The sequence below is a fragment of the Staurois parvus genome, unplaced genomic scaffold (genome assembly GCF_062004578.1).
Source record: "Staurois parvus isolate SC_StPar_1 unplaced genomic scaffold, SC_StPar_1.0 ptg000012l, whole genome shotgun sequence".
Lineage (NCBI taxonomy): Eukaryota > Metazoa > Chordata > Amphibia > Anura > Ranidae > Staurois > Staurois parvus.
The window spans coordinates 7,372,646-7,398,717 of record NW_028317808.1 but is presented as its reverse complement, the minus strand read 5'-3'; the positions used below and the strand labels follow the sequence as shown (position 1 = coordinate 7,398,717).

The 26,072-nt window shown below is 39.3% G+C and overlaps 1 protein-coding gene across 4 annotated transcripts in view; it reads left to right on the top strand.

The window, feature by feature from the left end:
- LPAR1 (lysophosphatidic acid receptor 1) overlaps window positions 1-25,118 on the top strand; it is a 237,854-nt gene extending 212,736 nt beyond the window's left edge. For all 4 annotated transcript variants that reach the window (XM_089674737.1, XM_089674721.1, XM_089674724.1 and 1 more), the window contains one exon: window positions 15,332-25,118. In XM_089674737.1, coding sequence (XP_089530863.1) covers window positions 15,332-15,633 — 302 coding nt within the window. In that variant the 3' untranslated portion in view covers window positions 15,634-25,118. The remainder of the gene's footprint in view (window positions 1-15,331) is intronic.
- Window positions 25,119-26,072: the final 954 nt, after the last annotated feature.

The window sequence follows — 26,072 nt, the reverse complement described above, 5'->3', positions numbered from 1 at the left end:
GACATCATGAATTAATCAAAAATTCCCCCCCAAAAAAATAAAATGAATTGAGTAATAGAGTGTACCAAAACTTAACTAGGGATCCAAGAACACCTGGAGGCTAAACTCTCTGTTAAGGCCAGCAGGTGCCATAGATCCCAACTTAAAAATCCACTCCTTTTCTTTGCGAAGCAGAATGGGGGGAGTTTTAAGGCATATATGACTTTGACACGCAGACCGTGTGGGGAAGATTGATGCTTCTGTGCGAAGTGCTCTGCTACTGGGGTACGGTCATGATTATTGGAAATGCTGCTAATGTGTTCGCCTATACGAACTCTTAATGAGCGTTTTTGTTTTTCCTACGTATATTTTATTGCAGGGACATGACAACATATAGATCACTCGTGTCGTTGCCCTGAGTTCCAGCCGAGAATCGCTCACCAGTACCCGGTGATTGACATGTTCAGCAGCCAATAGAAGCGTGGGTAGGGCAGGGCGTGTGCCCCCTCCCAGAAATGCAAATCGCGTGTGTGTGTATGTGTGTGTATATATGTGTGTGTATATGTGTGTGTGTATATGTGTGTAATATATATATATATATATATGACTTTGTGCATCCCTGCCGCCCTGTAGCAGTACTTCTGCTATAGGGCAGGGTGGTAAAAAATGTAAATACGGCTGTTGTTTATGTGTGTACTGACATATATTGCAGCATAAACTATACATATTCTCCTACACCTCCTGATTTTTCTCTTATGTCTTGACAACCTGATACAGAAGCACCCAACATGTTTCAAAGTGTTATCTTTCTTCCTCAGGGGTGTTTAACATGTAGGATAAATATCATCTACAATAATGATTAAAAACACACCCTAGAAAATATTATTACATAAAACTTGATTCATGCATATTATGTACTAACCCACACTGTAGATGTGGGAACACCTAGACAGATGTTACTTTAAAATCTTAAAAACATTTCACTGCCCTACACTCCAGCCTACAGGGGTGCTGTCGGGCCAAAGCCAAGTCACACACCCTGCGATTTTGCAAGTTCTCCCACTTAGAAATCATGGAGGGGTCTGAAATTCACATTGTAGGTGCATTCCCACTCTGAGAGACAGAATTAAAAAAAAATTCAGGAAATCACATTGTATGATTTGTAAAGAATTTATTTGTCTTGCACTGCTGAACATAAGTATTTGAACACCTGAGAAAATCAGTGTTAATATTTGGTACAGAAGCCTTTGTTTGCAATTACAGAGGTCAAACGTTTCCTGTAGTTCTTGACCAGGTTTGCACACACTGCAACAGGGATTTTGGCCCACTCCTCCACACAGATCTCCTCTAGATCTGTCAGGTTTCGGGGCTGTCGCTGAGCAACACAGAGTTTCAGCTCCCTCCAAAGATGTTCTATTGGATTTAGATCTGGAGACTGGCTAGGCCACTCCAGAACCTTGATATGCTTCTTACGGAGCCACTCCTTGGTTATCCAGGCTGTGTGCTTTGGGTCGTTGTCATGTTGGAAGACCCAGCCACGACCCATCTTCAATGCTCTGACTGAGGGAAGGAGGTTGTTGCTCAAAATCTCACAATAAATGGCCCCATTCATCCTCTCCTTAATACAGTGCAGTCGTCCTGTCCCCTTCACAGAAAAGCACCCCCAAAGCATGATGTTACCACCCCCATGCTTCACAGTAGGGATGGTGTTCTTGGGATGCAACTCATCCTTCTTTTTCCTCCAAACACGACGAGTGAAGTTTAGACCAAAAAGTTCTACTTTGGTCTCATCTGACCACATGACTTTCTCCCACGCCTCCTCTGGATCATCCAGATGGTCATTGGCAAACTTCAGACAGGCCTGGACATGTGAAGACTTGAACAGGGGAACCTTCCATGCAATGCATGATTTGAAACCATGACGGCGTAGTGTTCTACCGACAGTGACCTTTGAAACTGTGGTCCTAGCTCTCTTCATGTCATTGACAAGCTCCTCCCTTGAAGTTCTGGGCTGATTCCTCACCTTTCTTATCAGTGATACCCCACGAGGTGAGATCTTGCATGGAGCCCCAGTCCGAGGGAAACTGACAGTCGTCTTTAGCCTCTTCCATTTTCTAACAATTGCTTCAACAGTTGATATATTTTCACCAAGCTGCTTGGCAATTTCCCCGTAGCCCTTTCCAGCCTTGTGGAGGTCCACAATTTTGTCTCTGGTGTCTTTAGACAGCTCTTTGTTCTTGCCCATGGTAGTAGTTGGCGTCTGACTGACTGTGGGGTGGACAGGTGTCTTTAAAGAGCTCAGACAGGTGCTACTAAGTTAGATTAATGAGTGGAGTAGAGGTGGACTTTTTAAAGGCACAGTAACAAGTCTTTGAGAGACCCCTCCATGATTTCTAAGTGGGAGAACTTGCAAAATCACAGGGTGTTCAAATACTTCTGTTCCTCACTGTATACATCAGATTGTGAGTTTGTGAACATAAGTAAAATCAATTTAGTGATTTGTATTTTTGTTTACCAACTGCCTTTCCATGTACAAAAAAATGATTGAATGGACAGAACTCTCTTTTTGAGTCTGGTATTACTACAGGTTTAATAAAACCTTGGTCTGATTATAATTTGTGTGATACAAAATGTATTGCAGTTATCAAAGGTTTTCCTAATCTTTCATTTTTAATGTTCATCCTGCAATCAAATGTGCACCTGGACCTATATAGCTGTCTAACACAGCTGCAAACCGTAATGGTTTATAATACAAAAACATTTATTTCACAGGGTGGCTTACATATGTATGTTATAATGTCAAATATCCTGCACAACAGCTTGGATCCTGTCACCATGTCAGATATGCTGTGTAGTTGGTGTCCCAGTACAGCTCTGGAAATGATTGCTCAGCACAGGAAGGAAATGTCTTCCCACCTTTGCTATTTCCAGGTTCCGTCAGGCGTCCATGTATTACATCATACAAATATTATCCTGGTCCATAGATGAATGCCAATGGTTGGCGTTTGAAAGGTCACTACTAGCAAACATAACCACTTTTCATGCTGTAACATTTGCAGACTGGGTTTTTTGGATGTCTGCAGTGCAAAAATTTTATTCTGAGATTTAGAAGACATTTATCTCATGGAAAGAAAGGAATGTTTTTTTTTTATTATTATTTAATTTGGTATACCCACTTGTATCCTATGAATTCAAGTTAAGAGCAGATTTCAGTGGTATGCCCACTTACTTGATTAATAGTCATATGGTTTGCATGAAAGTTGTGTAAAATTTATTGTGCAAAAAAAACAAGGAAAAGGGCACTGTTGTGAATATTTACTTCCTATGTGACATTATTGCTCTAATTAGTGAGTAGTTTATTTCTTTATAAGGACAGTGCCTAATAGAGAATAGGTGTCTTCCGAATTCCCTGCCCTGCAACTCGCGTGTATAAAGGAAGGCGCTATTTCTTTATTAGGATATTATAGTGGTTGGATATTCTCACCACCTTAACCCCCTTACAGGTTTAAAAGTAGGAGCCCACACCAAGGAAAAAGAGCACATGCTGCATTTGGTTAAGGGGTTTGGAGACTACAACTCTGTTCTAAGTGAACTACTCATGTGCTCGGTGATTTAAAAGTGGGTGCCACTTTATAGTACCAGTATTGTGGATTTTCCATTACTTATCTAAACTTGAAAGCACTGCTTATTTCCCTTGATGTGAGTAAAGTTTATATGCTTATCTAGATTTATTGCTACCAACATACTAACTGTGTTGGTCTGCCAAAGCCTAGCCCCTATCCATTTAAAGATTTATGGCAGGGGTGCTCAACCTGTGGCCCGTGGGCCACAAGTTGCTCTCGGGGCCCTCTGCTGTGGCCCTCGACCTCAAACTGAATTCCGGAGTTTTTATGTGCCTTAAGAAAGTGCACCACACCCACAAGATATATTAGAAGTCTATGGTAAAGAGCAGGAAAGCCACAGGTGCACTGTACTGCATTTATGGTAGCGGTAAACAGCAGAACATCAGTGTCAAAGCAGCCTTATAGTGGGCTTTGGACAGTAAGGACTCCTTTACATTTGCGGTTTGGGGGGGCAATAAAACCACATAGTTGAGACATCAAAGGTGTAGATTCAGGGGTTGCAACCCCACCCCATACTCCAGAGTGCTCCAGAGCAACTGATTCTCTCCATTTTCCCCCTTCAACCACCGAAGGCCAGCTTCTCCTTTTTTCTCCCTCCCACCAGCATTCAGTGGCTGCTATTCAAAATAATAAATTCTAAACTCTGAACCATTTCATTTACCTGTGGCCCACGAATGGTTACCAAGTAACTTAAGTGGCTCTCGCTCCTCAAAAGGTTGAGCACTCCTGATCTATGGGAACAATTTTGAGGTGCTTACCTTCATACTGTACTATTTTCCATTTTTAGGACACAAGATAATTAGGCCCAGAACTATTCGAGAGTAGTAGAAGCTAGATGGTGGTGTTGCTAAGTTTATATCCCTGGAGGCACTTTATATGTTTTTTCATACATCTGAAGTTAATAGCTTATACAGAATTTAAAGTATAACTAAAGGCAAAACATTTTTTTTTCTAGCTTTGGATAAGATGCAGCAGGATTAGAACTCTCATTAGTTTTTATTGCTGTCCGTTCCCCCATTAAGGAGATTCGCCCTCTCTATTTGTCCTGTTTACCATTATCATTGAAAGTGAAAGATAAAGAAAATCCCAAATTTTGGGTGTCTCCAGAAAAGTAATAGAGGGAAAATCTTCGGGGACACTGGTTCTGGTAACCCAAGGGTCCCCAAGGAATTTACTTAATTTGCAGGAATTTCCTCTCACTTCCTGTTTGGCTATGGGATGGGACGTGAAAGGAAATCATTGCAATGGGACACACCTGGCAAAAAAAAAAAAAAAATCTGACGGGTTATATCCCTTCCTTACTCTATCCAAAATGGGAAAAAAAGGTTTTGCTTATAGTTCTACTTATAGTTCACCTTTTAGACAAAAATAATAAATGCACATTTTTTTGCAGGTAAAAAAATGTGCATTTATTATTTTGTCTACAGGTGCCTGGAAAGCATTGCACCAGTGATCAGTAGATCTCTGATACCAAGTAGGTCTCCTGCAGACCTCTCAGAATATCTGCTTGCCATACGGGATGTATGAGCATGCAGATATTCTGACCGGAAGCTTCAATGAACTACCAAGCCTTGTAGTCCGTGAATGAATGATGCAGCCCTGCGAGCAGAGCCCCGTACCGCGGTGCTGGTTTAAAATTTGTCAGGGGTAGTATGGGGAGATTCCCCGTACTATCTGTCAGAGGGGGGGGGGGGGTGGCTGCGGCTATTGGAACATGTTACATGTTCAACCCTAGAAAAGTGAACTTATCCTTTAATATATTGTTAGGCCACAAAGGTCTACTTCAGCTTTGTTTTTTTGTTTTAATTTGTGTATTTTTATGGTGTAACATATTGCTCCTAGAACCAATGACATCAGTCCTTGTCACCACCCCAATGAAGCTCAGTACATAATCTACAGCCCCTGACACATTTATACAGCTATAAGTGTACACTATAGAGTCAGTTTGATTATTTTCTAGCCAACCTATGAGTGTCTGTGAACTGTGGGAGAAAAGTGGAGAACCCAGGGAAAGCATTAGGACTCCATTCAGATAGGTTGTCTGGTGGGAATAGTGTACTAACCTTGTAGCCACAACACTGCCCATGGTGGCATGTAGGACTATTTAAAAAAGACATATGGGGATTTTATGTGAACTTTCAGCTGCCAGATGCAAGCTCAGTAAGTCTACCTTCATATCTTGAAAGACGGAATGCTTCGCAAAATATTCATTCAGCAACGCCAGTCCTGTTCTGCCTAAACCCTTTCATCCCAACAATGTCGCTGCCAAGTGGGGTCTGCTTCCAGCGGCTCATGTGTCGTATCCTCGCATACACTCCAGACTGGAGATCCTGAGGATTGTTTTTTTTCTTACAACCACTGAAAGTGCTCTGAGCTGGAGCCAGCATATTTCAGATATGATTCACATGCCCAGATAAACATACAAACCCTTATACTGTGTGAATAATGTAAAGCAAGTGTTTGCATATTGATAGTTGTAGTCTGGATTATTTCACACATTTGTACAGATATTCAGCACCCCTGCAAACTTGATTGCCATACATTTTTTCCTAAAGTAATGTTCTCAGTCCAATGCAAGAGCTGGTATTAATTGAGAAGTAATCTCATTATCCAATTAAAAGTGAACATATCAGCAATGAGAATGGAGGATCAAAAAGGCTGCATATCAAATGACACATTTCTTTGGTGAAAAAAATGCAGAGTCCCCTAATATATTAGGAACCTCTCCCCAGAGCACAATCCTGCTGGGGCATTTTTATTGCCGATTCTGTAACACGCCATTATAACCTGGTAAATAACCTTAGATTTTTGCGTAAGGTGCTTCTTATGTCTTCCCATGAATAACAAAAATGCTGCTCTGTGCTCCTTCATAAAACTTAGCCTAGGGGAAGGTCACACACTCTCTGGCTAACGGACACATTGGGGGTCTCCATGAAAACCAATCAGCTTCTAACCTCAGCTTGTTTAATTTAGCTTTGACAATAAATATGCAGAAGTGAGCCTGATTTTGCACTCTCCTGCTTTAGTAAATAAACCCCATTGTGTTTGTTTTGACCTCATTAGAGATTGAAAATATTCTTATGTTTTCAGCCAGACAGACCTTACCAGGAAGGATCAAAAGGAAGCAAAGCTTTCCTATATAATGAACATATAAAGTTGTCCCTATGTACTTAAGAAATTATTATTACAGCTTCTTATATTGCACCATCAATTTACGAAGTGCTTTCTACATATTTATTATACATTGACATCAGTCCCTGCCCTCAAGGAGCTTACAATCTAAGGTCCATACTTACATTCATACATACACATACTAGGGCCAGTTTAGACAGGTGTCAATCAACCTACCAGCATGTCTTTGGAGTGTAGGAGGAAACCGGAGTACCCAATGGAATACCGCGCATACACAGGGAGAACATGCAAGGCAGGTAGTGCTGTAGTTGGGATTTGAACTGACAACCCTAGTGCTGCTAGAGGGGAGTGCTAACTACATACATATACACTGCTTAAAAAAATTAAAGGAACACTTTGAAAATACATCAGATCTCAATGAGGAAAAATATCATGCTGGATATCTATACTGATATAGACTGGGTAATGTGTTAGAAACATAAGGATGCATCATTTTTTGATGGAAATGAAAATTATCAACCTATAGAGGACTGAATTCAAAAATGCCCCAAAAATCAAAATGAAAAAATAATGCAGCAGGCTAGTGCATTTCGCTTAAATTTCATTGCAGCAACTCAAAATGGTACTCAGCAGACTGTATCGCCCCCACATGCTTGTCAGGGCACACTCCTAATGAGACGACAGATGGTGTCCTGGGGTATTTCCTCCCAGATCTGGACCAGGGCATCACTGAGCTCCTGGACAGTCTGAGGTGCAACCTGGCAACGTCGGATGGACCAAAACATGATATCCCAGAGGTGTTCTTTTGGATTTAGGTTAGGCGAGCATGGGGTCCATTCAAGGGTCTCAATTCTTTCATCCTCCAGGAACTGACTGCATACTCTCACCACATGAGGCTGGGCATTGTTGTGTACCAGAAGGAACCCAGGAGCCACTGCACCAATGTAGGGTCTGACAATGGGTCCAAGGATTTCATCCCTATACCTAATGGTAGTCAGGGTGCCATTGTCTAGCCTGTAGAGGTCTGTGCGTCCCTCCAAGGATATGCCTTCCTAGACCATCACTGACCCACCACCAAAACGGTCATGCAGAATGATGTTAAAGGCAACATAACATTCTCCACAGCTTCTACAGATCCTTTCATGTCTGTCACATGTGCTCAGGGTGAACCTGCTCTCATCTCTGAAAAGCACAGGGTGCTAGTGACAGACCTGCCAATTCTGGTGTTCATTGGCAAATGCCAGTCAAGCCCTATGGTGCTGGGTAGTGAGAACAGGTCCCACTAGAGGATGTTGGGCCCTCAGGCCACCCTCATGAAGTCTGTTTCTGATTGTTTGGTTAGAGACATTCACACCAGTAGCCTGCTGGAGGTCATTTTGTAGGGCTCTGGCAGTGCTTATCTTGTTCCTCCTCTCACAAAGGAGCAGATACCGATCCTGTTGGTGGCTTAAGGACCTTCTTTAGCCCTGTCCAGCTCTCCTAGAGTAACTGCCTGTCTCCTGGAATCTCCTCCATGTTCTTGAGACTGTGCTGGGAGACCAAGCAAACCTTCTGGCAATGACACGTATTGATGTGCCATCCTGGAGGAGTTGGACTGCCTGTGCAACCTCTGTAGGGTCCAGGTATCGTCTCATGCTACCAGTAGTGACACTGACCCTAGCCAAATGCAAAACTAGTGAAAAACGGTCAGAAAAGATGAGTAAGGAAAAAAATGTCAGTGGCCTCCCACCTGTAAAATATATCCTGTTTTTGGGGTTGTCTCATTGTTGCCCATCCAGTGCACCTGTTTATTTAACACCAAAGCAGCTAAAACTGATTAACAACCCCCTCTGCTACTTAACTTACCAGATCAATATCCCAGGAATTTATTTTTTTGAGGTGTGTGTGTGTGTGTGTGTATATAAACAAACTTCTAAGGTTTTTTTTCTTCTTTATATGGAATGGTATTGTAGTAAACCAGATTACCAGGCTTTGAAAGTTTTATACTTACAAGTTTTAGCCTCTAAGAAGAAAGAGTTGCCCTCGTGCATGTTAACTTGTTGTTGTGGTTTTTTTTGTGTGTTTTTTTAGCATATTTTCTATGATCTCCTTAGTTTTTAGTTCTTCCTACTTGGCATTTAGCCAGCCACAGCAATATAGTAATCATATGTAATTTATATTGAGATAAGTTGCATTCAATTAGTCCAGAATATAGCTTCTAGCACCTTGTGAATGTAATTCACAAAATTAGCTTCTTAAAGTGGAACTAAACCCTCCTATCCTTTTTAGAGTCAAGGAAGCTGCCACCTTAGCCTCTGATCTGCAGTTACCATGGTGCTGATCTGTTTAGACACTGACCATTTGATAGCTTAACAGTCCGGTTGAGAACAGAAGCATATGTGACCGTTCTGATTCACGACATGCCTTGAATGTAACTTTTGGTGAAGCATTAAATCGATGGGTTTAGTTGTGCCTTAAAGCAGGACTAGAGGCAGAGATACTCACTCACCTTTCCAACGGTCCCACTGGTACCAGCATTTTCTCCTGTGTCAGTTTTCGGGTCCTTTCATTAGCTGGTGCAGGATGACGTCCGTTCTGTGCATAGAGACGGCACAGAGAATCGGGCCTGCCACTGTATGTTGAGCTTCACAGTAGGTAGTGAGTGGTTGGCGAATTTATTTAAAGCAGAATTGTTATCCTATGTGCTTCTGCCTCTGGTGCTTACTAAACAACTATATTGTGTAATTTTAGGCCTCTTCCTTCCCCACCATGTGCTTTTGAATTTTTATGGAAGGCCATTGCAGCAAGCTCGCTTCCTATCTGTCACCACCCAGGCTCCTACAAGACCCATTAACTGTTTTAAAGCCAGACATAGATGAATCAGAAGTATACAGCCACCAGCAGTGATCATTCTATTCTGATGGCTGGAAAAACTCCTGCTGTCAAAATACGAAAGCTCAGTGGAAGGGATTTGCGCGGTTGCAGGAAAGAAAACTGCTGAATGGCCTGCTTAAGACATGTCCCCTATGTCCTATGTGGTTTAAACAACTTCCAAATGGCTAGTTTCATCTGGATGAGAATGAATTACTTAATGTGGAACTGCACTGCATCTGAGCACCGCAAACCAAAAAATGCTTTTTAATTCTTTTTTAATATTCAAAGCAGACTCACCCATCCATTCATGTCCCCATGCTTTAGTTTGCTGAGAAATCATTTTGAAAAACACCTCCTTGCAATTCTGGCCTGGCCATCTTGGGTAAGGGCAGATGATTCTTGTAGCATTTACTTCCTGGAATCCATCTGCCCTTAGCTCAGGCATTGACTGTGCTGAGAACCCTCCTTCTCCTGAAGACTCCTGGGATATATGACATCATTTGCCCAGGCACGGAAACCAGAAAGTAACTGAAGAAATGTAAAAAACAAAATTGTAAAACAAGTAAATATGATATACTTACCTATCTATTTACTAATGCTAGCAGTATTAGGGTTAAAAATAGTCCATGTTGATTGAGAGAGTGAAGTTCAATTGTAAGAGCCTGCCTTCTGTGGACATTGAATCCTAGCAAAAGAAGTGTGCAATAAATTGTTGTGTTGCTCTCTATGTGTGAATTCATTATTGTTTCTCAGGAAGTATAGTTTAAAGCGGAGTTGCACCCAAAAGTGGAAGCTCCACTTGTTTGTCTCCTCCCCCCTCCATTGCTATATATGGCACCTTTTGGAGGGGAGCCGGTACCTGGTTTTGATAGGTGTCCGCTCCCACTTCCAGCTCAGTTCGCAGCAAGGAAGTGAGCTGGAAGTTCGGCCCCCTCCTTCCTCCTGCAGTCTAGTGGGAACTTTCACAGGTCCAAGGAAACTGCCGGACCAATCAGAATGTGCAGTGCTTTCACAGCCTGGTGCCCACAGTTGAGATGGTGGCGCCGTGGAGAGAAGAACAGGTGAGTACATCGCTGGACCCCGGGACAGGTGAGTGTGTGTTTATTAAATATCAGCAGATACAGTTTTTGCAGCTGCTGACTTTTAATAAACACAAAAACAGCTGGAACTCCGCTTTAAGGTGACAAGGTGTGTCAGCACAGTGGCTTAGTGGTTCGCACTTCCGCCTGGCAGTATTAGGGTCGTTGGTTCGAATCCCAACCACGGCACCACATGCCTGGAGTTTGCATGTTCTCCCTGTGCCTGCGTGGGTTTCCTCAGGGTACTCTGCTTTCCTCCCACACACCAAAGACAAGCTGGTAGCTAATTGGCTCCTGTCTAAATTGGCCCTAGTATGTGTATGTATAAATGTGAGTTTGGGACCTTAGACTGTACACCCCTTGAGGGTTAGGGACTGATGTGAATGTACAATATATATGTAAAGTGCTGCATAAATTGACAGCGCTATATAATTACCTGTAATAAATAAATAAATAATATCTGCTTCTATAGGAGCAGTAAGGAGCATGGAAAGGTAGCTAAGGCTAGTGTCTCGTTTTTGTGCCGTGTGATCTGGACTGTAAACAAGCATTATACACATCATCTAGTTGACTGTTTTCTACTGTTTACATTTAGGCAACACTGTGTGTATTAGCTTAGATAGGCATGATGCAGGGGCGGACTGACAACTCATGGGGCCCCTGTGTCCTTGCCTAAACTCAAAAAAGCCTATGAAAAAGGTACCAAGGGCATCTCATGGGGCCCCCTACTGACCCCGGGCTCTCGGGCAGTGCCCGAGTTTCCAAATGGTCAGTCCGCCCCTGGCATGATGTCTGCAAAATGTCAATAGCTGTTGTAGTGGGCGTTACTGCAGCAATGAGCTGTCTGCATCAAGGGTGATCCCTTATCTTAATATTGATCTGATGGTTTCTACCTTAAAAATGATCAGGAGAAAAGGCTGCACAGTATTCAGCAAGTATAAAAATATTGGTGCAAAAGTGGAGTTATGCTTTAAGTGCTCATTCGGATGGGTGATTAAGCCACTCCAACATGCAGGTTTACTGGCAGATGCGCACACACACAATGGCATGCCAAAGTTTGACATGCAGGCAGGAGCACAGATCTGAACTTAGAGCTTTTTAGGGCTCATTCAAATGGGCAAGTAAGTCTGTTCGCCATGAAAAGTCGCTGGTACATACGTGTGCATCCACCTTAGAGCTGTGTGCAGGCAGCCCATAGAGGTTGCTGCACACACCTGCATTGACACAATTGCATGTCAAAGTTTGGCATGGGTGCAGGAGCAGGTGCTCTGTGTTCCTGCACCCCTTTCTGCCCACATTCAAATTTTGACATGCAATTGTGTCAGTGTGTATGCACACTCATCTGCCAGTGAGCATCTGCCTGGGCTTAAAATGGTTCTAAAGGCTTAAGATTGTTTACCTTAATGCATTCTCTGAACAAAGGTTTCAGATGTGATTTTTATATCAGGATGTGCTTGTTTTAAGTTATGAAAGACACAACTGTAACAGAAGCATACAAGAGTTCCTTCCTCTTAGTCCAGTCTTGAACAATTTGTTATTTGGTATATGCACTCAGTGGACCACAACGTATTTGTATTTAGTAATAGTCCTGAACAATTTGTTTTGTATATGCGCTCAGTGGACCACAACGTATTGGTATTTAGTAATAGTCCTGAACAATTTGTTTTGTATATGCGCTCAGTGGACCACAACGTATTGGTATGTAGTAATAGTCCTGAACAATTTGTTGTTTTGTATATGCGCTCAGTGGACCACAACGTATTGGTATTTAGTAATAGTCCTGTTTTGTATATGCGCTCAGTGGACCACAACGTATTGGTATTTAGTAATAGTCCTGAACAATTTGTTGTTTTGTATATGCGCTCAGTGGACCACAACGTATTGGTAATTAGTAATAGTCCTGAACAATTTGTTGTTTTGTATATGCGCTCAGTGGACCACAACGTATTGGTATGTAGTAATAGTCCTGAACAATTTGTTGTTTTGTATATGCGCTCAGTGGACCACAACGTATTGGTATTTAGTAATAGTCCTGAACAATTTGTTGTTTTGTATATGCGCTCAGTGGACCACAACGTATTGGTAATTAGTAATAGTCCTGAACAATTTGTTGTTTTGTATATGCGCTCAGTGGACCACAACGTATTGGTATTTAGTAATAGTCCTGAACAATTTGTTTTGTATATGTGCTCAGTGGACCACAACGTATTGGTATGTAGTAATAGTCCTGAACAATTTGTTGTTTTGTATATGTGCTCAGTGGACCACAACGTATTGGTATGTAGTAATAGTCCTGAACAATTTGTTTTGTATATGTGCTCAGTGGACCACAACGTATTGGTATGTAGTAATAGTCCTGAACAATTTGTTGTTTTGTATATGTGCTCAGTGGACCACAACGTATTGGTATGTAGTAATAGTCCTGAACAATTTGTTGTTTTGTATATGTGCTCAGTGGACCACAACGTATTGGTATTTAATCATTTCTTTTCTTGAGCAGAATTTGTAATTGCTTTCATAATGCCTAATTGAATGTTTATTTAATTGATGTGAATACATATTCAAGACAGACTCTCACGCTCCTCTTATTCTAGACAAATATCTGATAAGAAGTGGTTGATTTAAGGGGAAGTTTTCAACTGACAAACATTTCCTCAGCTGGACATATTTAGGAAATGGTATTCACAAGCAACTTTAGTTTATTTTCCAAGTCTAGGAGTCAGGCTTCTTCAATGAAGCTTTTCCTAATTATGGTACATACTGGTTGTTTTTCATATGCTTGACACAAGGTGCAGTCTAATAATCAAATATTCTCATCTTGTCCTTATAACAATTTAGTTGCTCATGCTGGGAGGGCCAATGCTGCAGTGTAACTCAGCAGGCATAATCTGTATTCAGTGCATCCCACAGCTGAAGCAATGTGCATTGGACTCACAGTGCATATACATTAGGATTTATGAAGCAATATACCTTTTTTTTACAGTGTTAATATACAAGGCCTTTAAATATAATTATTATTATTACAGGTACTTATACAGCACCATCAATTTACGCAGTGCTTTACACATATATGTTGTACATTCACATCAGTTCCTAACCCTCAAGGAGCATACAATCTAAAGTCTCTAACTTACATTCATACACACACATACTAGGGCCAATTTAAGCAGAATCCAATTAACCTACCAGCATGTCTTTGGAGTGTGGGAGGAAACCAGAGTACCTGGAGGAAACCCACGCAGGCACAGGGAGAACATGCAAACTCCAGGCAGGTGGTGCTGTGGTTGGGATTCAAACCAACGACACTATTACTGCCAGGCAGAAGTGCTAACCATTTAGCTACTGTGCTGCCGCACACAATAAAAGATTATTCTGTTTATTTTTATTTCAACATCCACCAATACCAGTTCTAAGACGAAATGGTGATTTATACAAGGCATGCATAGTCATGGAAAAATCTTATATCGGGTACATTTAAGATCTTAGAGGAAACTAATCGGGAAAGAAGTATAAAAACCATTTTTGCCCACTGGCATTTGAAGATACAAAATCTGAGGCTGACTTCATTATTGCATTATTTACCTAGTTACTCACCTAGAATAGTACATGTTTATAGAGACTTAACTTCAGTGACTACACATTTATTGTTCTGGGACTCCCTAAATACTAAAGCAAGGATGAGGACTATTACTGGGTCGCTGTTTCCTAAATAAATTAGTAAAACCTTTATGTACATGAGCACTTTGGCCTGTACAGGGTTAAAACCCGGTGCCTTTTGGCTCCCAGGAGGCACAGCTGATGCAATACAGCCTGCTGCCAGCAGAAAATCAATGGCAGGCTGAAATACACAATGACTGTACACATATGCAAGCAATTTTCAAGTACAGGACTGTATTCTTACAGGGACCTATGACCTGAATGCAGACAGTAGGCATTTGGGGCATACACCCCGTGTACAAATACTGCTCAGATGTACATACAGCCATCGGGTATTTCAGCCTGTTAGATTTCAACAGGCTTCTGGCAGCAGGCTGTATGCAACATTCGTGCCTCCTGGGTGTTGAAATGCACCCATTTTTTATGTTGTACAAGCCACAATGCCCATGTGCATGAGACCAAATTGCACTTCTCATATGTCTAACCTGACAGGCTCTATGTGAAGCAGAACTACAGGGAAAAAAAAGTTCAATTACATTTACTTGACGAAGGATTTATAAATCTATTCATCCAGTTTTGAGATTCACATGTCTGCCACACTTCACAGCTGGGCATGTGACACCTTTTTCTGGTTCATTTTGGTTCAATAATGTAGCATCCTCTTCACCTTCTGCTTTCTCATTGAACATCAGCATCATGAGCTCTGTCCAGTAACTAAGGCGCTGACTAAAGAAGCCGTAATAATGTGCCTGGACATAACTGATTATTCTTCCAGACTAACAACTGGCCACAATTGCAAAATCTTTGTTTATCTGAACTGTGTATTTTCTAATTTGTCTGATGTTTTGTTCAAATATTCTAAATATTTCAATGACGTATGTTTATACAGATTTCTAACTCATGACATCTACACATTACATGTTTTTTTGCAGACCACCTCATCTAGATTTTCATATGTAAATTTTAATATAGTAAAAGTATCCTCTAATTCTATTGTTTTTTTTTCAGGCGCTTTCATTGTCTGTTGGACCCCGGGCCTGGTTCTGTTGCTGCTTGATGTATGCTGTCCACAGTGCAACATCCTGGACTATGAGAAGTTCTTTTTATTATTGGCTGAATTCAACTCTGCTATGAACCCCATCATCTACTCCTACCGAGACAAGGAAATGAGCGCTACATTCAAACAGATCCTGTGCTGCCAGCGAACAGAAAATGCAAACGGTCCCCAGGAGGGGTCTGATCGCTCTGCCTCTTCACTCAACCACACCATCTTAGCTGGTGTCCACAGCAACGACCATTCTGTTGTTTGAACTGAGTGGCGGCAGGTCAGAAAGTACATCTGCCCAGGCCAAAATAGAAAGCCTGCCTATAACTGTTTTATGCTGCACAGCCAGCATCATGCCAGGAATTGGGCTGGCAACCGTATTACTATTCCTGAACACTAACAGGCAACTCCAATGTTTACTAAACCCTGTTTAATACATGAATTTATAATGCTAGAAATAAACATTGGTTCACCTACCTAAAGCGTCCTTATGAACTTGCCACTTTCAATACTGCCATTTCATGTAGAAAACATAGACCTTTTTAAATTATATATTCCATTCAATAAAACATGCATTTTATAGCCCATCAGCATGCCTGTGATGGACACTGTTTTTGAGTGGTTTGGTAACATTTGTATAGCTGCACTGCCTTAAAGGAAAAAAAAAAAAAGATATTTTTCTAATATAAACTGAAGCATTGTGCTAGTTTTGTGTGTAGTCTTTCTCCGTTACATGAAGTTTTATTTTATAAATATATATATATAAAATATAATTTTTTTTTTACTATTTTTAGATGAGGCATTTGTATGATTTCAAAGAAATGCACAAAGCCTGTAGACCAATAAAGGGATAACAAGTAGCAAAGGTTAATTTTGTAATGTGTACCATTGGCAGTATATGGGCTCTTGTTCAACAAGGCTTGATAACAACCAGGTTTGTTTAACCATAAGTCCATATGGATGCCAGGATTTCCAGCAGTATTGACGTTGGAGTTTAACAAGAAAACAAACATGGGCATATGCCATCAATGTAATATTGATCATTGTGTCATTATAATATTCGCATAAGTCGTTAATAAATGTGGCAGTTTTATAGGTTGTTGTAAAAGTTAAAGAACACCTGTAAGCTACACATAGCACATTAGAGCTGTGTTTAAACAGGCACTATTCACAGTGATGTTGCTATGTAGTTTTATAGTCCTCCTTCAACCAATGCATGGAATTGTCACCATGTTAACAGAAAAAAAAATAGTATTGAAACTATGGACAGCATACATGTTGACACAGACCATGCTTACTATGACTCTAAGCCCCAATTTCACAAGAGCATTGGATACAGAAGAACATCCAATCTCGGTAATTTGTACGCCCTGTTTTACCTCCGTCAGTGCTATCCTGGGTGGAGGGGAACAGTTGAAATGGGTGGGATAGTCAGCCTGAATATTCAGTATTTAACATGATGGGATACGATGCCTCCTACAAGTTAAATTGTGTACAGAGCCATTTAATTTAGTACACCCTTTTAGACCCAGTGGTTGGAGGAGTGCTTAAAGATGTTAAAAACCCATTGCAAGAATTTCCAAGCATTCAGTATATCATCCTGAACATCTAATGAATTACAGAATTGAGTTTATAGATTTCACCAGAGTATTTCATATCTGGAGGGTTCATTTCCCTGTCTCATTAACAGTTTTTGTGACACTAAGGAGTCTATTTATAAAACTTTTTACATAAGATTCACACATTTTTCTAATGGAATCCAATGGTTTGTGTGAATCCTGTATGAAAACATTTATAAACAGACCACAAATTATACATTGTGAATCAAATATAATCATGCGGCACGAAGAAGGGACTGTAGTTGCTACAGTTTATTCTTTTAGTCTATAAATAACTGGACTTTGATCTTGATAAATCTCACACCTATTTCCACTGTATATTCTGGGAATGACTAGTGTGAAAATACTATGGCTGTTGCATTTGCAAAGGTATCATACATCACCTCTCTACCATTTTATACTTCAAGACATTCCTGAAACAAAATTTATCAGTAAGGAAACCATTATTGCCATCTAAAACTCTAAGATGCTTGTGACGGGAGCAGGGGCGGACTGACCATTTGGAAACTTGGGCACTGCCCGTGGGCCCGGGGTCAGTAGGGAGCCCCATGAGATGCCCCTGGTACCTTTTTCATAGGCTTTTTTGCGTTTGGGCAAGGACACAGGGGCCCCATGATCCCCTATTGCCCGGGAGCCCCATGAGTTGTCAATCTGCCCCTGGACGGGAGTCACTTTGGGTGAGGGGCCCGTGGTACACAGCCCCCTTTGGAGAGGTGACAGGGGTCTCCCCACCTCTCCAAATAGGGCTGTGTTCCATGGGCCCACCACCCAAAGTGACTCCCGTCACAATGCTCCTTTAAGCAACCTTTCCTTGGGTCTTTTATAACCAAATCTACCTATTTTAAATATTGACCAAAAATATCATTAGAAAACATGGGTCTGTTGCTAATAAGGCATTGAAAAGAAGACCAATACCCCAAATATCTAACAAACCCTATAATAATAATTTAAATATGAATTAAACTTTCAGATGCAGGAAAGGGGTTAGCAAAAAACAACCTGTTGGCAAAATATAGCTTGCTACAAAACTGAAATGCTGAGAAGATTGTCCTTCAGTATAGGAGGTATGTAATATAATCAGAACTCAAAGCCTTTAACCTCCATGCTGTATTTAGCATACTTTTAAACCATGATATTTTAAATGTAAAAACATCTACTTCTAATAAGCTTCTGATAAGAACAAGGAAAACATAAAAAACGACATATATATCAATTGAATGCTTGTGAAACACATTCCTATCTGCAGCAGCAGATGCATGCTATACACAAAAATTGGAATAAGCTATATTCAGTTGTTTTGTTTATAACCACTTTGCATCAGTAGACAGTGGCAGAGAATTACAGCCTAATGTTTAATGAATGGCCAGTAAAATACATAGTTCTAGTTAAAGGGAAAGATATGGCAAAAATAAAAATTGCCTATGTATCATACTGTTTTTAAAATGGTGTGCTGACTGAACAGGGTGTTTTATATCATTGGAAATTGAGACACTAGCCCTCTTGTTTTCAATTTGAATATGCTAACATTTTATTGATGCTAGTGGGCCACTCTTATTTTCCTTCATTTTTAGATAATACCTCTGTTAGAATGTTTGTATTGGATTATTTTAGTACGGAAGCTTTTCGAATGTACTTTGCAGTAGTCAAAGTATGTCATCTCCTGTGAAAGCTGATTTTTTATTTTTTTTTAACTTTTTAGGTTGGACCAATATAGGAATAACATTTTTGGTAAAAGGCATATTCAATAAGACGGTGTAGAGACAACTAAGCAGCCATAGTGTGCCTGAAGTGGATCATTTTTGACCACCATAAACTAGTTGTCATGGAATACAGTACTGCTTACACAGCTATTGTTTCTTACACTGCGTTCCTGAATATGCGTGAATGTGTTCTTGAACTGTTACACCAAAAGGGAATACAGTGATTAACAGTCACTTTGTTATGCACTAATTATTTGGAGGTTTATATGGAATGTAAACAAATGGTACTGTCTTAGTTATTACATATCTATTCATTGGTTTGCAAACCAAAGGTTCTATAATGGCGAGTAGCACCTATGTAAGTATTTAGAACTTCTTTAAGAAGTAAAATAGAAAAAAGGCTTATTTAAAACATGGTTTCAGTAGCACAGATAATATTTTGCTTTGATTTGTCTAACTTGCACTAGACTAGTCAAAATTTTATCTTAGGGGCTCATTTAAAAAGCAGTGGTATGGCTGCCTTAAACAAAAAAAAATCAAAACAAAACAAAAGACAACAAAAAAAAAGCAGTGCCACACATTTATAAAGCAGAATGATGTGCTTCACAAATGTGCCCTACGCTTTGCTGGCTTTAGGACTCTGAAGCCGACAAAGAGCACCAAAACTGAATGGCAGTTCTGTTAATAAAATTCCGACCTGATTTTTATTAATGAGATAGACTGATCGCATGTGATATCCACTTTTCATATTAAAATGGCCCCATAATATTCAAATCAGAGTTACAGTTCATTGGCATTATTTGCCATGCAAAAGGTAAAAAAATAAAAATTTTATTCCTAATAAGTTGGCATTTTTCCGTTTGCTGGATTAATTTTTTTCCTGATCACTTTACACCATTTTTTATACTGCAGCTAAATATTTTTAAGTGTCTATAAATCCTAACAATTACCTAGTTTTTTTGTTGGTGTTTTAGATCAAAAGTATTTTAATAGTATATTTATCTGTTGAGTACAAGAAAAAATCCTGTTAAACATGTCAGAAATTCAGGGATGTTTAGTGTCCAATGCACACTTTTCTATGTTATCTCCATATGTCCTCCCAGTTCTTATTTTCAAGCACACAACCGTTAGTGTCTTTGTTGTGGAAAATAGGATAGGGTAGTTTAGCAAAGGAGAACAGTGCAGACACAACAAGGTGTCAGAACTGAGTGTATTTCTGACAGACCTTGCTGGGGTAAAACACAGAGAAATTTACATGCATTGCAGAGGTGGCATGTGCTTTTCTTTTGCCCTGACATATACTTTTGAGTGTAGAGGAACAAAAAAGCAGTTATTTTTCTCTTTTTATACATAAGCCTTAAGCTTTGCTATTAAATCATCTGAATGATTTACACCTAAATTGATCTGAAACAGGTCTTTTCTATATGGTCACTTTTCTTTAATACATAGTACAGGGCTGAATTACATTCTTATCTCTCAAAAATGCTCTTTATAAAAATTAAAAATAGTCTTTACAGGGACTATACATTCTAAGTTGACTTCTAAAGCTATAGTCGTGAATACAGATCAGCACCACTCTACCATGAACTTAAGAATTGCAACCTTCTGTTCGAACCTATAAAAACAGCAACCATAAAATGACTTTACTATTTATATGTTACATTTCTTAAGAAATGTAACCCATCTGTTTATTTAGAAAAGGGATCTATTACAGAACTAGTTTTCAATTTACTTTTGTTATGCAAGCTCTGCTGAATGTCCTCTTGTGCCCCCAGTAATGTATTCCACAAGCTGCAACTCATAAATCATGCCCAAATATTGTATTATAGTTGAAATGACTGTTGAATTAGTAAGGTGCACAGTGTTCTGCAGTTTACAGTTTTAACTTTCCACTTATGAACAACTAATATGAATGTATTACATACTTCTGTTGCTCTTTTGCTGAAGTCCACCACCTACAGAGGACCTAGGCAGACACTAAAGATCGCGATGCTCAGCAAGTCTTGCTTGTTGCTTTGTTTCCTTCAGGTATTTGTACATCTAGGCAAGACATGGTTTTGATAGAATGGGTAAAGGCTAGACCCACTGTCAAGATTTTTTTTCTTTTTGCTGCCTGATTCCCCATTGGTGAGATTCACTACCTAATTGTACTGGTATCTGTTGCCACTGAGAAAGAAAGGGTGTGAAAATCCAAAGGTTTTGAGTTGCTTCCATAAAAAGTTATGGATGAGTCTTCCAATGGGAACAATTGTTTCTGGCACAACTGTCGAAAAGGGGAAATTCTCAATTTCCTTCAACATTTTGTTTAATCTTGGGAAGTGGGAGTGAAAGAAAGACTCCTAATGAGACATGGGATGAAGTTTTCCCAAGGGTGTACAGACAGGAAAAATAAAAATGTAGGGGTTTTAAGCCTTCCATAATTTATCAAAAACAGTTTTGGCTATGCATTCACTTTAAGGCAGAATGAGTAGTCCCAGCTGGTTGCTTGACTGTTTGCTTTTCTGTAATGTAGTATACCACAGTGGGGATCCAGACTGTATCTCTGTTAGGTAGTCCCATTTTAATGTTCATGTGATTGAAGGTCTATCTGAGCAAATGTAAATATATGAGACACTAGCTGCCATGAGAGAACTAATGGTATTCTCCCATCCTAAAACACTGGGTTGGGAGTAACTAAAAAGACTACTTCAAATCCTTTTTTGGTTACACTATGAGGAGTTATGCTTTATTGCTTAACATTTTGTCTGCAACAGAATGTTTGACATGCCCAGTCACGAGCATCTTGGTGTCCATTTCCATTTTCCTTTGCTGCAGATGAAAACAGCCACCACTAGAGAATGATGATTATGATGATAGATGGATTATAGATTAGGATAACTGAAAAGCCAGATTCACAAGAGCAGCGAGACGCAGGATGAAAACACATCCTGGAAGGTGTCTGGCTATTGTACGTGAAAGCACACCAATCTGTTGAAGAAAAGTATAGTCTACCATTCCATTTACTTTCTACATCTTCAGAGATCAGGCCACTGAAAAGAATGTGTGCTGTAACTGTAGTTATCCTTTGTAAGGACATAAAAAAAAGTTGAGTGTCTGTGTGCTGAGTACACTGTTCTTTGGCATTATGTATACTCGTTGATTACAAAGTGCTAACCGCTTACTGTTTGGGTAAACATTTGACACACTATTCATTCCTTTCAGTAGTGAGTCCTGCAGTTTTAATCTTTCTATAAACATTACAGTAGACAATCCACATTGGACAAGTGTCCAGTGTGTGAGGATGCATTAAAGTGGTGCCCAGTATGCCCATGGCAAATTCTTCAACTAAGACCAACAGAACGTCAAATTTCAAGACTTATCAAATAGCCCTGAAACAGACTTGTTCTCTAATGTGGCAATGAAAAGGTAATTTTTTTTCAGTATATTTTAGTGCTACCCTATAGGTATTAAGTGAAATCTGCTTTTATTTCAAATAAATTGTTAACTATCATCAACCTGTGGAATGTAAAAGAAAATATATAACACGGTTTATCCTGAAGAATGCTCCAAGAAAGTTGTTTGAGGGTAGATGGAATGTTTAAGTGGTGCAAATTAACTGATTGGTTTGAAGGTGGATGAAGGTGAATTAGTTTGTCTATACACCCAGTAGACCCATAGCAACCAATGAAAAAGGGTATTGCTCATGAGTTTAGCCATTATAACTTTGGATTTAAGGATGTGGTAAATGTATGAATAACTCAGCAGTGTATTGGGCAAAGAGACTTTGCTGGACCATAGAAGCAAATGTAACTACTCTTATTTTTGTTTATAGCAACAAATTGGTCATTAGGAAGCCGTGTTTCTAATCTGCAGTTCTCAGAAACTGGGTCCTATTTTTTAGATGCACCTTAATCTGAGCGCCAGTTATAAATTGGGTCAGTTTCCATTTTTGTTTAGCTTGCTGGAATTGGCGTGATGACTCCCTGGACATCTTAAGCTGTCATTGTGCTTTGCTGAGCTTCTAGTGTATCCCTGCACCTTTTAAACAGGAATAGGGTGCCTCCAGGCATATCTGCCCTTAATGTATTCAATTCCATATATGCTCCAATATGAAGACTCTCAAAGATTAAGGATGCACTATACAGTGGGGCCTTGGCAAGGCAGTGCATCTTCCTCATATACATGCAAACGTTGTAAAACTAAGGGCTCATTCACAGTAGCTTTGCTCTCTGAAGAGCGATCCTCGCTCAAACTGCATCTGACAGGCAGTGAGGAGGCATTGTATTTTATAAAGCACTATTGCTTTTATAAATGACTTCCAACAAATTGATGCCGAAAGACATATTATTTACACCATTGTATTTTTTGAAGCACTATTGCTTTTATAAATGACTTCCAACAAATTGATGCCGAAAAACATATTATTTACACCTTCACAAATTGTTGCACAAAATGTACACCTTTATGATTTTCTCTATATAAGCAGTCTGTGGGTGCACAGTTCAAAGACTATAGTAAGCCTCCCATGTTTTTGGTGTCGTGCCATAAAACTGAACAGACATTTACTACTTGACCTAAAAGATGGGTGTTTTGTTGCAAGTGTTGTAAGGGTATGGGAATAGACATTTAACAGTGTGCAGTGCAATATAGACCCCACTTTGGGATGTGCAGGCTTTTTATTTTTGCTTTGCAAAAGACAAAAACATACTAGGCTTTAACTGGTTTACCCAGTTGCCTTTCCCATTAGGCTGTGTTTCCATAGAAGGTCGTTTCACAATAATTCGAAATGATTTCAAGATTTCATAGATTTTATAAAAGTACATATTAGGCATTTTCTTATCAGTAACCATTCCAGAAAGTGAGACAATTGCGTGCATTCCTTCTCCTTTTTTTGAGAATCAAAGGAAAGGTTACAGCTGGGCTTGTTTTATGCTTAGTGGATTCAATTTGAAACATTAGGGTCACGTTTTCGTCTTTACAGGCTATAGTTAGAGTTTAAAATACAAGGGTAGCAAGAATGGATGAGATCTCGACCAGCATATGATTTATACAAAATTTAAAAAGATAGTTATTACAAGTTTACTAAACTGTCTTTGTTTTATGTATTTATAGTGGACAAAAATTGCTTTTAGGTATTTGATAACAATTTCATGTTGAAACCACTGATAATGAAGTGTCTGCAATAAAAGAAATGTGTTCCTGTTTTCTCATGACTGTTACAAGTGTGCAAAAGTAATGCAATTTCTGATCTAAATGAATGCTTAAAGTGAAACTAAACCCTAATATGTGCCAAGGACGGTTCCACCAACCTCTCTTTAGATCTGTAGTTGCCATAAGGACGCATGTTCTAGGGCTTGAAAGTTCTGTTAAAAGCTGACTGAGCACACTGACAACTGTGATAGTTATCACCAGAGGAAGGCCTTAAATGTAATATATACTGGGCATGGACTAGTAGGCAGAATGTAAATGAAAACTGCAGAAAACAGCATTAGTTTGTTTGATTAAGAATTTAATAATATTTTTTCAACATTTCTAAGTTGAGCTTTCTTTAGGGAATAAGTGGGTTTAGTTCCATTTAATTTTGTTTTTTTTTTGGAGTTGGACATTTAAATGTCAATATTTCAGTGGGTAGATGGGACTTTGCACAGATTATGTTTGCAGTATTAATGCTTGACATGTTAGGCAAAACAAACAAGATGGCTGATTTATTAAAACCAAATACAGGGCAAAAAAACAACCATTCCAATTCCAGCAGATTAGGAAAACCTCATTTCTACTCATACAGAGCACTCTACATCACTTTACGGTTCTTAGTTTGGTTATTTGCCTTCGGAAAAGAAACACTGATAGAGCTATCAACTAATAACAAATACATATGTAAACTTGTCATGTCTGTAAAACGTGAGAGATTTGATATTGTATTTGCAGTTGCTGAGATGCTAAATTCATCCCTTAGTTATTTATCAGCCATTTTGGCTCAATGAGCCTTACCAGGGTCTTTTATTGGGGTTGCTAGAGAGAATAACAGTTGTATGTAGGAAAATCTCTCCCCACACATTGGAACTATGGCCAGTTCAAAATTGTTCTTTAAACAGTATTATCAATTGCTCTTTTCTATTAAACAAAGTTGTAACTTGGGTGTCCCTGCCCTTAATGAAGAACTATATTTAAAGAGTATATTGTCTTAAGTGCAAGCTATTTGGACGTGGAAACCTTTTTGTCTAGTAGTATAAAGAATTGTCAATGTTTGTCACCTTTCTATATTTGAAAATGTTGCAAAGCAGTCTTTCATTTGAAGGTAATTTATATTTTAGCTTAATTTTTAGACCTATTTGTAGCACTTACAAAAATGTGTGCCTCTTTTTTGTCCATTTTTTTAAACAAAGTTTTGATCTAGTGTTTATGTTGTAAGCAAGGAATTAAAACAAATAAAAGCATAGTTTTTGTTTTTACTTCATGGGTTTTGTGAGTTTATACTTTTTTTATTTACTACGCACTGTACAGGAATTCCTAATACAAAGTGCAGGGTGAACTGGTATTCGTGTGTGTGTGTGTGTGTGTGTGTGTGTGTGTGTGTGATGCTTAGCTTGTAAGGAGTGAGGCCACTACAAATTTCTAAAAAAAATTCTGATTTTTCACACTCATCAGCAGCATCGTGTTGGCTTTTGATGAAAGAAAGTCTATCTTAAATAAACAATCTCTGCTTTTAACATGTGCTCCTAAAGCAGCATCCCAACTTCTCTTATTAAATCACTTCCAGATGTTATTATTTATAAAACTTGTTTTTCTTGTTTCATATTACTGAACTGCCAGTATAAAATGTCTATGTAAAAGAATTAATGCAGAACAATAAACATTATTATATTGATTAGTATGGATTTGCCAAAAAGTTTTTTTTTTTTGTGCAGTAGTTTAATGTCTATATTACCAGTAAAAATTCAGATTTGTAGAGAAAAATGCAGTTCACCTCAGGTTAACTACATGCATGTATATTAAATGTGGGTATTTAATCAACCTTTTTGCAGATTCTTACCTGCATCTTATTTCACACAGGCCACGTTGGTCCTCTTGCAGTACTTTAAAAATTTGTAAATATATACCTTTCCTACTTCCCACTACATTGAACGCTGCTGCATTGACGAGAAATAAGTCTTCTGAGAAACCGACATTTCCAGAAGTGTCAATATCCTCACCCTTCATTGCCCTAGGTGGTCACTACATTACAAAGAGTAGCCCCCTAGGGGGTGAGGCCATAAGACCAATTCATTTATAATATATTCTCATTCTTCCTACATGAGACAAACTCTGGATTAAGAATTGCAGCTCTGGGGTCCAATATTAAAATGAATTCACTAAAGGTAAAAGGTTGACATATACCATGTAATAAGCTGCCTGTAATTTGCCTT